Consider the following 12774-nt stretch of genomic DNA (forward strand, 5'->3'; position numbering starts at 1 on the left):
GGTATTGTGAGAACTGAGCACTGCAGGAGTGCAGCCATTTTACAATGTGAAGCATTCTAACATAAAACCTCAAACTCCTTCAGTAAAGCCAAGTGAAAGGAGTAGGTGCCATGCAATCTACAGAGAAACTGGGGTTAGTGTGCTGCACTGGAATCACTGCCATGCACAAGGGGCCCAAAGGAGGCTACACCAGGAGAAAGCATTACAAAGTTCTTGTATCCACCAATGAACTTTGAAGCAGAGCATGAGAGAGTAAATGACTTAGCAGGTTCAGAAACTCCATCTTGGTTTTTGCAAACAGCTGTTTTTCTAGGAAGCTTAATTTAAATGGGATGGTGTCCCTAAATATTATAAATTAATCCCTGATGTATAAAAAGATGGCACTTTTAATCCAACAGCATTTGGTTTTCAAAGTTGCCTCATCCACTGTTCATTTGTACCCAGCATTTGCTATCAATAACTTTTTCTGTTATTAATTATTTTGTACTATTTTGGCCAAAACAGAAGTCTAAGGAAATGTGCTGCCCTTGATGATCTGTCACTTCTAATAAACAGGTCTTGTACATCATGCAAATTATATATTAGAAAGGAAGAATGTAAATTTTTTTCAAAGCAACCTAACAAGTGTATTTTCAGGAGAAAATAACTAAATTCAGCAGAAGAAATTCTGAATATAACATGGAATGTGGATTTGTGTTATAAAAAAAGGACCTGGATGCAAGAAGTTGCATCAAAAACATGTTGGATGTGGTAGTGTAACTATTTCAAAAAACACACTGAAAGAGAAGGAGACTGTTAGCTTTAGGTCAAGTGAATGAAGACAATTTTTTAAACCTGGAACTGGAACTGCTGGTCCAGTGATGTATTTGGACCAAGACCACATATCCAGTTCAACCACCAGCCTATGGAAACGCTGGCGTGTGGGTCTCTCATTCCTGCAGGAATCTACTGCCAAACTCTGCCTTCTGCTGACTCATTCCTTGTGTTTTGCCAGTTTGTCTTTCTACCAAAGAAATGCAGCACTGCCATTTTAATGCTGCATTTTGGCCAGCTCTGACAAGCAGCTTCAGGGATCTGAAGGCAGAACAGAGACTATCCAAAACACTGGATCTTGAGCACATTTAGTGTTAAAAAATTCACTACAGAACCCTGGTGTGACCTGTTGGTGTGTAACACTGTGAGAAGGACCACACTTTCCTAGGTAAGAAGATAAGCACGTGGGTACAGATTTGCCACCCTAATTGTGTTCAGGTTAACCTGGGCAAGGTAATTTAAATGTTAAAGAAGAAGACTTGGAATAAAAACAGAAGGCGAAGTTTGGCACTTTAATATAAAACCTACTGGTATCCAGAGGAAGGCATTCAAACTCAACTCCAGATTGTCCTAATTTTATTTGACTTGGTTAATCAATTTTAAAGCACTTTTTACAATTTACATAATTTAAAGGAGCACACTGCATCCTATAAATATAAATTAACATTTTTAATAACTCAAGACATCACAACAAAGCCAAATTTTGAAATCAATGTCATTTTTAGTTATCTGGATCAAGAAGTAACATACATGGGGAGGGAAAAACCAGCATTAACAAGAAAACACTGTTTAGTTCTAAACTAAGTTTGTGCTTCTACATCAAAAACACAACACTGAAGTGACAGGAACTCTGCAAAGAACTTGAAAAGGTATGTAACTGCTTTAGTCCCAAATCCAAAGTACATATTTTTTCTTCTACATGTTATTTTTTTCAGTTCTCAAATTAGCATTAATGGTAGAGGGACTAAAGTACAATATACTAACTTTACTGCAAATACGAATTCTGTTGTAGCAGTTTGTTAGCTTGGTTTGGCTTAAGTTGAAATGGTTTTCCTGCATGAAAAACAAGAGCATATCTTTTCAATGTACTTAATAATCAAGACATTTGTTAGTACAAAGCAGATGGTGTTTAGCAAGAAGGCATTAGGTGATCATTTGAAAACACCATGCTTTTTTTTTTTTTAAAAACACTAAGCCACCCTGAAGAGTTTTGTGAAGGCCAGATGTTCAAAGCTGGAGCACAGATGAAAACTGGACATCCATGATCCATGCATGGAACTATCCAGAACCTGGCAGGTATTAACATACACCATTAGCTACCTGCATGCTTTCTCTGGGACACAATAAACCAAATCATCTTTCACTCAACTCTGAAAATCTGGTCTTAGCTACAAATGAACACTTTACTTCACTCTGTTAATTTAACAAAGGGCATTAATCCATCTTTTGATTTTTGGTTGAGGACTAAAAATAAGAGTGAGATACCATAATCCGAATAATTTTGTCCAAATCTTCAAAGCAATTATTATTTGTTCTCAAAATAGCAAAAGAAAAAAAATCTCATAATTCTCAGTCTTTGTAATTATTAAATGTTAAATAAACTTATCAAATGTATATTTATATTTACTACAAATTATTTTTTGAAGCAAATCTCAGAATAACTTTAGAAAACTTTTTAAAATACAGTTGCTTTAGGCCTAGACCTAAAATAATTACATATTAGGGCAAAAGATGGAGTTAAGAGAGTCAGTCTCTGAATGCTTCTTAAAAATAGGTGCTTCAAATACAGGTTTAGAAATGAAATTAAAAATCATGTTTTCAGTCACACTGAAGAAAACATCTGCAAAGAAAAAAGGCCCTCATCCTTAAGACTGAAGAAAAAGATGGGGAAAAAAAAAAAAAAAAAAGCACCGTTTTCCCAAGTTGCCCAAATCACACACAGACACAGGAAGGTTACAAATGCCATTCATGAAAGAATGCACCACAAACATCAGCATTTATTCATTTTGAATTTTTTTTTTTTAGCAAATGACAAAAGACTCAGCTCACTGGCTTCACTTTTGTTTACCTTTTGCTTACATTACACATTTAAACATTTGTCAAAACTTACTAAAGTTGTCTGCATTCATGCACAACTAGAAAACATCCTTAATTTATTTAAACCAGAAATGCATTACCAGAAATGTATTAACATTGTTCACTACTAAACATTTAAAAAAAAAAAAAAAAAAAAAAAAAGTTGAAATTATTAAAAAGGTTATCCTGGAACTGTTAACTTCACAGCAGACTTGAACTACTAATTGGCTCACATTTCAAATTGGAAAAAGCAAGATTCATGCTAGTGTTAGTGTACACCTTGCCCTAGCACTACTGAAGGATCATGGTTCACCTTGATCACAGATAAGAAAAGAAAAGTGCATACAGAAGTTTACAACAATTTTAAGGACAAAAAATGGTCCAATTGATGTGGTCCCAACGATTAACTCAAAAGTCTATGACAAATACGAGCTTCTGTGAGCTACTTATACTACTTAAGATTGAGTACGGATATACAGAAAGTTGAATTCGTTTGAAATCTTCAAAAAATGTTCCTGTCAATCCTCAAATGGTGGCTGTTATAGCTTAAAATTTCTGTTAAATGCGTGCGTTGAATTACTTGTTATCCAAGCGTAGCAGCTGCTCCTTACCATTTATTGTTAGCGACCTTAACTGGCCATCTTCTTCAACTTCTACTCTCTCTTGTCCATTCTCAACAATCCTAAAAGACAAAAAACATTATGAGCCATTTGGGAGTACTGCAGGCAGTTTTAAACACACCAGACCTCAGGTTTAGGTAACAAACTCTAAGGGAGCACACCAGCTTAATGCAACTGTACTTGGCAAGCTTTGGTGTTTACCAGCACCAGAGCTGTCACCAGTAACCATCTGCATTTCCCCACTGCTTAGTCAGGAAAACTGCCTTCTGGAAGTTGGAATCCTCCAGGATGTGGAGTTCACAGTAACAGCTGCCTCCTCATAGATTGTCACAGTTGTGCTCACACACTGTTATCCAGGCCTAAATGCCTGGATCAACTGCACAATCTTGACATTGCCTTTAGTCCCTACCCAGTTGTTAAATGTATGATATTCTAGATCCGATCATAATTTTGCACACAAGACAGTCTTCAATCAACTTTTAATTTGATTAAGTAATTTGCAGACCTACTATATGACCTGAGCATGTATATTACAAAACTGAAGCATCCCTGATTGAAAAGAGATTATTAAAGAGCTTTTGAGTTCTCAGATTTTTCTGGAATACACTCACAGAAAAATATCATGACCACACCAGCATGTGATCCAGAGGCTGTTTTTAAGTGGTCAAGATGATAGGAGCTCTCCCATACAACAGTTCACAGAAGAACCATGCACTTACAAGTACGGGACACAAATTAAAGAAAAAAATTCATCCTCCCTCGCTTTTCTGTATTTTAAGTAATGAAATTACATTTAACTGCTTGTTCAGTACTCCTACTGATTATCATATTCCATGTAGGTTATTCTATAGCTAACTAAGACTTGGGCTTCCCAAACGCACTGATTTCCCCATCACAAGCATGAAATGGAGAGAAAGTACATTGTGTATAGGACTTGAAAATGCACTTTCCAACAAACAGGCACATTTTTCTCCATAGTAGGTTTCAGCTGCTTATTTCACTTAACAGACCCAAAAAAAATTACTATCAAGACTTCACTCAAACACTAGGAAAGCACACTAAGCAGATGCTAGGGAAAATTCTTTCATAATGTCTGCAAAATTAAAATTCTTCCCAATCCCCAGTTAAAAAGCTTCACAATCAATAGACACAAAGCACACTTTCCTCCCAGAAGTTCAAGCTGACCAGGCACACAGTAGTCAAGGACCGTAATAAAAGGTGCAACACTACACAGGAGGTTCTGAAGCCTAAAAGAGCTCCAGCTACAGCATTAAGTAACTCAACAACGCCAAGAAGAGAACCCAATAAAGTACTTCAAAATCTTTTAAGCATTCAGGGAAATCCAAGTAATATGATGAACATAATAACAAAAGTAAAAAAACAAAAACATGTATCACTATATGTGTGTATGCAAAGATACAGTGTATTTATATGTATGTAATTGTAATTATAGGTTGCACATCTCTACACATAGTTTCATATAAATATATTTATATCGCTTACCTCTTTGTAGTAATTTTTCTGCCATTAACTATTTTAGTTGAGGTTGATACAGATTTGAAGCTTCCCATCCCACTGCCACCAAATGACGTAGAGGAGAACGATGAAGTAAGGCCTCCATGTCCCAGAGAGCCAAACGACGTAAAACCTATGGAAAAAGAAGGCATTTGAATAAAATGTAATGACTGCATGACTGTGGAATCCAAATTTATCATCCACTCAGGCTACATCCTACTTTCAGGAAGGCCTCAGCATCAGTGACTAGATGGCATTAACACCAGCATGATACTAAAACCACAGCTCCAGCCCCAGCCACTTCTCTCTTATGGACCCACAGTTCAAGTTCCAAATGCACAGCATTGTCCAAAAACCATTTGCTAGCTCCTCCCCTGAAAAGGCATTCAGCCTTTATCCATGCTCTGCACTCAGGGGAAAGCCAGCAACTCTAATGAATCTGATCATCAGCTTTAGTGCAGATGTTGGGATGCCCCAAGCTGGCAGGCAGAACAAGTCCTGTATCAGTAACATCCCAACCAATACCAGATTCCCAACACTCAAACTAAGTAGTACCATGGGGTTTAGGCGTGTGTTTTTCAGGACCTGTAATAAAAGCCACCACACTCCTGAAAGCAAACAGAACAAGAGAATGCTAAAGCCATAAAGAAACTATAGCACCAAAATAAAGAAAACATAAGTTATACTTCTTAGAGATCTGCTTACTTTTTACGAACTTTCAGGTAGCCCAAACTATGGCTTTATTTACATTTACATCTTAAAGAGAGCAGCATAATTTAAAAAAAAAAAAAAAATAATCAGTCACAGTCACAGAATTGCCTGAATGGAGAAGCCAGCTTATTATACTGCTTTGTGAGCCAAAATTGCATTTCTTTTTAAATGTTATACTTACTTGCGTCAAATGGAGAAAAGCCACTTCCAAAGGCAGGGAATCCACCAAAGGTAGACAAAAATGATCCACCACCACCTCTGTTCCTGCCTCCCCTTGGACCCCGCCTGACCCCGAAGAAGTCCTCAAAAGGGTCTTCTACAAAACAGAAGACAACATTTAAGAGGTAAATATTATTGAGTGATTCTGTATTCAATCATAAGGAATTCTTTATTTAAAAAAAGAAAATTATTAACAGATGAGATTCTTGCTTTGAAATATTTGAGGCTACTGAACTGAGACGTCCCCAAAGGTAATTCCTGTGCTCCTTCTGGTCTAAATTCTGCTTGCTTCTGGACCTAACAATAATTTTATATAAAAAAAGTAGTTGATTTCCTTTTTTTTCCTGTTTAGCATTAAAAACTACTGAACCTAATGCAAAATACTGCACAAAGATACCTGAACTTTCCAGCTTATTTCTGTTCAAGATTTATTGTGGATCACCATGATCTGAAAAATAACTTCCAGATAGATTGTATTAATTACTGAAATCTAAAAACAGCAGCCAAGGATTGATGACTCATAATCCTAAAGCATTCCAAGTGTTTAATTTAGCACTTGCCACATTAGATACTCCACACACATATTCTGATGTACATTTAGCAACAAAGTGCAGCAGTTTACACACAGTGTCCCAAAGAGGCATTCGTCTGTACCAAGCAGGAGGGAGAGGGCAAAAATAGAGAAAGGGGGTCACTGATAAAATGTTATTTCAAGTTCAAGTTCCACTGTTATGTCATTCAGAACAGCTATTGTTCCATCCCCGCCAGGAAGACAATAGCCTCTTTCCAAAAAGGAAAAAAAAAATGGGGGAGGTGTCAGGCCATGGGGTACAACACCAGCACCTATACAAGCAGTCTTTATTTACTAGAATTATCAGAAAACTGCTTTTTTCTAATTCTCTCAAGACAAAGAACAACAGAAAAAAATTGCAATCATAAACGAAGTTAATAAACATAATACTTGCATTAAAACAAAAAAGTTTAGGAGCTACAACTACTCACTCTCTTGATCAATCACAATTCTCCCAGAAAAAGTGTTATGGAGAACACCAATGATTTGACCAAGTTTTGCACATCAGTATTGAAAGCTCAGAATAAGGTTTTAATGAAAAATGCAGAACCTGGTGATAGCACGAACAGAGATGTGAAAGCAAGGCAAGATTTGTGACTGCCTGACTGCTCAGAGCTACAACTGACAAAGAGAAGTTCAGAAATGCAGTATTTGTTCCACTTCTGGTACTTCCACAAAAACCCATGATGATTTATGACAAATCACCAAGTTAATGCAATATGCATGATGCATCATTAAGTAATCAGTATGATAATAAAAATATGTAAGTTGCCATCTGGTTTATATGCAATTGAAATGCCAAAATGTATTTATGCTGAACAAGGGCAGCTGCTAAAAGATACCCCTACCCCTCTCCTAACCTCCACAGTTACTGAATAAAACAGTACAGCACCAAACTTTTATCTTACATATACTGGCAAGCACGTGATGAGTGTTTTTCTACCTCAGACACTTTTTGTTTAGTAGCTTCTTTTTTTTTTCCATGTAACGTAAGTTTTCCTCAATATAAAGATTATTACCTATTAGTACCTTTATAGACGTTAACCAACACTTGAGTGTGGAAATACAGGAATTATTATAATTTCCAAAAGAAGCACTATGCCCATTTTTAAAAAAGGTCAATTTTGTCAGTCTAGCAGATCAACCAGCAAGTACCAACCACTGTAGTTAATTGTTTTGTAGTCCAATTTATTCTCATAGGAATGACTCATAGGTTAGTTATGAAGGTCATTCACTCACGTGTACAAATGATCTATACTATATTACTCCCACTGTTAAGTTTTCTATTTATAATTTTCTCGTTACCTGGAGTTTGAATAAAAACAAAACAACCTCTCATGTAAGCTCTGAGTTTTTAATCTCCCACAGCCTATCAGCCTCTTCTGCAAGTGAATCTCTCCTCCCCTGCACAACAGCTGCAGAAACAAAGTTATTTAAGGGAAGATCATGGACTGTCCTAGAGATCCCTGATATCAACCCAGCTTCTCAGTGGGTTATTGCCACACCAAAACCTAACCAAGACTTGGCCATGCCTTATCAGCCTGCACAGCAAAGGAAGAGGTCAGCTCTTGGTATCAGCACGTGTCCAAATGTCAGGTGATTGCTGTCAGCAGCCTGGGAACAATCCTCCAGTGCTCTTCCTGTAATTCTCACGTAAGACAGAGCAGCCACTCTTCCGCAGTGCACCGCGGAATGCTCAGCAAGACGGATTGTGCAGAGACAGGAAAAGGGGCAGGACTTGTCAGAGAAACTATTCCTTTATGACTCTGACAGCCAAGTACAGCATGCAGAAGGAAAAAAAAATACCAAAACCATTGAGAGAAGGCAGCAGGAGGCTGCTGCACTATCATTTGCTGTATCTCCCACCAAATACACATTGATGTAGCAACCTCACTGCTACTCACATCCTCTTTATGCTTTTACTCCCTAAATCAGGATGATTAATAGCACCACTCAGCAAAATAATAACATTTCAGCCCTGTAAGTCTATCTTAGCAGAACCTTTGCATCCCTGATAACCTTTTCACAAAAAAAAGCTCTTTTCCAAACCGCTCAAATGCAAGGTGCTGGGTTTTTTTATATGATTCTTCTTAGAGTCATTTTGGTACTTCCAGTCCATTTTTTACTGAATGTGAGCAGCATATCAGACTAGGAAAACTAAGCAGCAAAAGAGAAAAAAAAAATCACCAAACAAACAAACAAACAACAACAAAAAAAAAAAAAAAAACAAAAAAAAAAAAAAAAACAAACAAAAAAAAAAAAAAAAAACCCACAAACTTTCGAATTAGGGGAAAATCCTATATAAATACAACTTTTAAGCTTCAGAAAATTGAAATGTTAAACCAGTGATAGTTAAGAGTAACTCATGTCTGGATATAAATGTTAATGTGGAGATTGGAACCCAAAACCCCCAGCAACACAAAAGATTGTACACTAACAAACCTGTGTGAAAATAGCTGCACTGGAGAAAATGTTTCAAGGAAAATTTACTTTCTTTAGAAAAATCATTGCTAACTCAAATGCAACAACTGTCTTGTTCCTCTGGGTAAAACATTAAACCTGCTCTCTGCAAACCATGGAATATTTCCTTGCTTTTTTGTAGTCGCAGGAAAAGAATTTCACCTCTAAACAGGTCAAATAACAACAACCACTGTAATAAATATCTCACTGCAGCTCAAAATAAGGCAAGTTGTCATCTCTCCAGTCTGAGGAGTCCCCAGCTATAACACAGAAACAGGATGTTTTTCCCTTCCAGCTCATTGCCGAATGCTACTTAAAAGATGTGATTGTTTTCCTTTCCTGCCTTCTGATCATGGAACCAAATAAGTTGCACTAATTCACTGATCCAAAGGAAAACACTGGGTTGTTACTTTCTATTACACCCATGACCTAATCTCTTTCAGCACTGAAAGACTTGGAAAAAAAAGGACAAGAAAGCACCATACAACAGGGGAAGGGAAGAAAGGAGGCAAACCCCACAATTTGAAGCAGCCCACAATGCAGTTAAAACTCAAAATTCATTATAGCAATCTAAGGCATTAGCTAAAATTACATTACATGATAAACTACAAGAATCATATGGCAGCCACTTCTACCAAGACCACTGTATCCTAGCTGATGCTTGGGGAACTAGATCAGGAATTGATATGCTGAAAAGAGCATCTCCAGATGAAAACAAGTTCAGCCACATCAGTTCTTTGCTAGAGTTCACAGCGTGGCTGTAAAAGCAACTGTGCTGGTTACAGGGCAGGCAGCAGCAGAAGTGCCCAAGGGTCAAAGGCAGCACAAGAAGATTCTTTCAGTCATAGAAGGATGCTATCGCTGTTGAGCACATTCCACTGCAATGCCATCATTCACCTCCAAAAACCAAAGGTGTTGAGATAAATGGTGAGCTGTCAGCAAATGCTCTCCCATGCGTGTACTGTCACAGCCAGAGACGTCCATAATCTTTTGGGGACAGTGTGCAAAGGGAATTTTCCTGTCCAAGCAGGGTCACTGCTCAGGCCCCACTGACTGAGCCACCTCCCCAGTCAGTGAACCTTTTCTTCTTTATTCTCCATCACCAGAGCCTCCCCACTGCCTCTGCCAGAGGCCGACACCTGAGCCAAGTGCTCCTATTGCAGAGGCAGGAGGGGGGCACTCACTGCAACACTGGATGATGGAGAAAGGATAAAGGATACTGTGGAAGGGCACAGCCAAACCCACTGCTCACTGCCGCAATAAGCAAAGGCTGCCTGCCCCATCCTTTCTTTATATCAAAAGCATCCTGTAATGACTTTATAGGTCATGCCGGAAGAGAGTCTCAGATGCAGGTCTAAACAATGTGTTTATGCAAAGGGATACAGATACAATACCTACATAACAACAGAACTCTTGGAGTAGATGTTTTCTACTTTGTATCCTACCTGAAAAGAAGTTTCAAAGATGCAAACTTGCAGTAAATGCATACAGAACCTCACGCTACAGACTGGAGAGCACTCAGGCACTAAAAAACATACCATCAGAAGTGGAGGGGCCACAGAAACCTGTAAGCACTTTTGCATGGAAATATTTTTGATGCCCTGACACTAAAATGTTGTTGCAGCACTGTTGCTTCACCTGCCTAATGTTTCAGCATGGTCTTTATAATTGCTCACTTTGATAAATTAGATGTCAAACAGATATTTGCCCCACTCATTTAATAAATTAACAGAAGAAGCATTTGGAAGTCCTTGCAATGATATATAGCAGAGATCTTGTGATTCATTATTTTTTAGAAAAGGAGACCTAAAACAACACCTTTGAATGCCATTTATATGGTAATTACAGAGATGCTGGAGTACAGTAATCAGCATTTCATACTTATCAAATGAATGCTCAAATGTTCACACACATCTTAAAGATGGAGGAAACCTCCACTACCTCTGTATGATCTGCTCTCCTTAGGTGATGTTCAGCATTTGTGCTCTGATCAATTGAACCAGCTATCTGTCCAAGAAAACCAAATCAAACCATTTTCTTGGGAACTAATAACCTCAACTGCACTGGGCTTCCCAAGACAAACTTTGGCTAGTATGCTAACAACTAATTTCTCAGTCTATCTAATGGGATATCAGACAAAGATTATAAGCTTTAAGATAGATGTGAAAATTTGTAACAAGGCCTCTTCCCTTAAGCAGGGGGACCTATGTATTAGTTTGGCCATGGAGCCACAGTACTACCCACTCCTGTCTGATAATGCTGTCTGGGTGAGACAATTCCTGTGTCTCAAAAACCCTCTTCAAAACTATCAAGTTATTTCTGAAAAAGTCATAGTGAGATTTGGACCATTCAGTGGATAATTATGATATAAAACTGGTGGCTATGAAATAAAACTGCACATTCAAACCAAAGCAATGAATGCACATGCAAATCTGTGAGCACTTCATAAACTGCACCAAAAGCAGCAAATTTACATCAGCAAAATATTAATTACCAAAAATACACAGCTGTTCAAGACAGCTTTAACTGAAAGTCACCTCCATCTTCAGTTTCACTAACATTTTACTAAGAAATACATTTTGTATTAGAACATTTAAACAACCAATTATCAGAAATGGGACAACATACCATGATCTGATTCTTATGTGAATGTTTTGCCACAGCAAGACAACTTTCTGTCCTCAAGACAAATAGTTTGATGGAGCTGTACCATTCAAGAAAAACATCATAAAACACAAATCATGTAGAGCTAGCAATGATTACTGCACATAAAATTTCCTCTCTTGTCGGGTTAAGACTCTTTTGCCTGGATAGTAAAAGTAACTCACTGTACTTTTCCAGAACAGTCCTGCTTTTTATGCAATAAATTTACAGTAGTAAAATCTGTAAATCTGAAGTAACTCTGACCTTTGATGGAAACAAACTACATACAGATATCTAGCTAGCTGAAATTCTCTGTGACAAATATTTGTATCTAACCAGCTGTATAAAGGTGTTAAGTTTCATTTTACCTTTCATTTCCAAGAGCACAGATTTTGAAATAACACATAAACCAGGTAACCAGAATTCTCAAGGGAAAACTCCACAGAATCCCCATGGGTTTACATGATTAAAGTACATAATGAATTCTATTTCACAATCTAAAAAAACATTAAAGACGTGTATCATAATCTCCAAATGTACACTGAGAAAACTAAAAAGTTTAGGAACCACAGCAAAACTGTCAAGACTACAATCAATATTTAAAGAAACCCCACAAACAGACTTCCCTTGGGACATCAGAGTCTAGAGGGGGCATCCACCAGGAGCAATTAACCATGTCAATTAGTAACACATTCTACCAGGAGAAAAGCCTGGTTCCTTGTGGGATTCATTTAACTACACACACAGGCACTGGAAGCAGCTTGAAATACCCTGAACCAACCATCCTGTCAAGCTTGCAGATACTGCTGCTGGAGGACACTGATCTGCTGTATGCCCTGAGTTGCATTTCCTAGCCCATAAACAAATTACTACAGCAACATTGGTACATCTGGAGACAGATGAGATGGTTTAGGATGTATATGCAGCTTCAAGTCTAGGAAAAGAGAATTATCTCCTTAAGGAGTTTCTGTAGGGTAATGTTATGGTCTTGTTATACCTACTCCATCTTTCACAGTAATTCCTCACTGATAACACCTTCCAACACAGAAGAACCCACTCTTGAAGAATATCTGAAAAGCCTTTAACCAAAACCAAATAAATTCTTTAACAGCCCAGAAATACAGCCCAGCCTACACCAAAGCACAT

General features: G+C 37.7%; 1 protein-coding gene across 4 annotated transcripts in view; it reads right to left on the bottom strand.

Moving 5' to 3' along the window:
- DNAJB6 (DnaJ heat shock protein family (Hsp40) member B6) overlaps positions 1 to 12774 on the bottom strand; it is a 56436-nt gene that overhangs the window by 27537 nt on the left and 16125 nt on the right. For all 4 annotated transcript variants that reach the window (XM_056485075.1, XM_056485072.1, XM_056485071.1 and 1 more), the window contains exons 6-8: positions 5917 to 6051; positions 5013 to 5157; positions 3501 to 3571 (exon numbers count right to left, since the gene is read on the bottom strand). In XM_056485075.1, the coding sequence (XP_056341050.1) occupies positions 3501 to 3571; positions 5013 to 5157; positions 5917 to 6051 (351 nt within the window). The remainder of the gene's footprint in view (positions 1 to 3500; positions 3572 to 5012; positions 5158 to 5916; positions 6052 to 12774) is intronic.

This window comes from Oenanthe melanoleuca, chromosome 2 (assembly GCF_029582105.1).
Source record: "Oenanthe melanoleuca isolate GR-GAL-2019-014 chromosome 2, OMel1.0, whole genome shotgun sequence".
NCBI lineage: Eukaryota > Metazoa > Chordata > Aves > Passeriformes > Muscicapidae > Oenanthe > Oenanthe melanoleuca.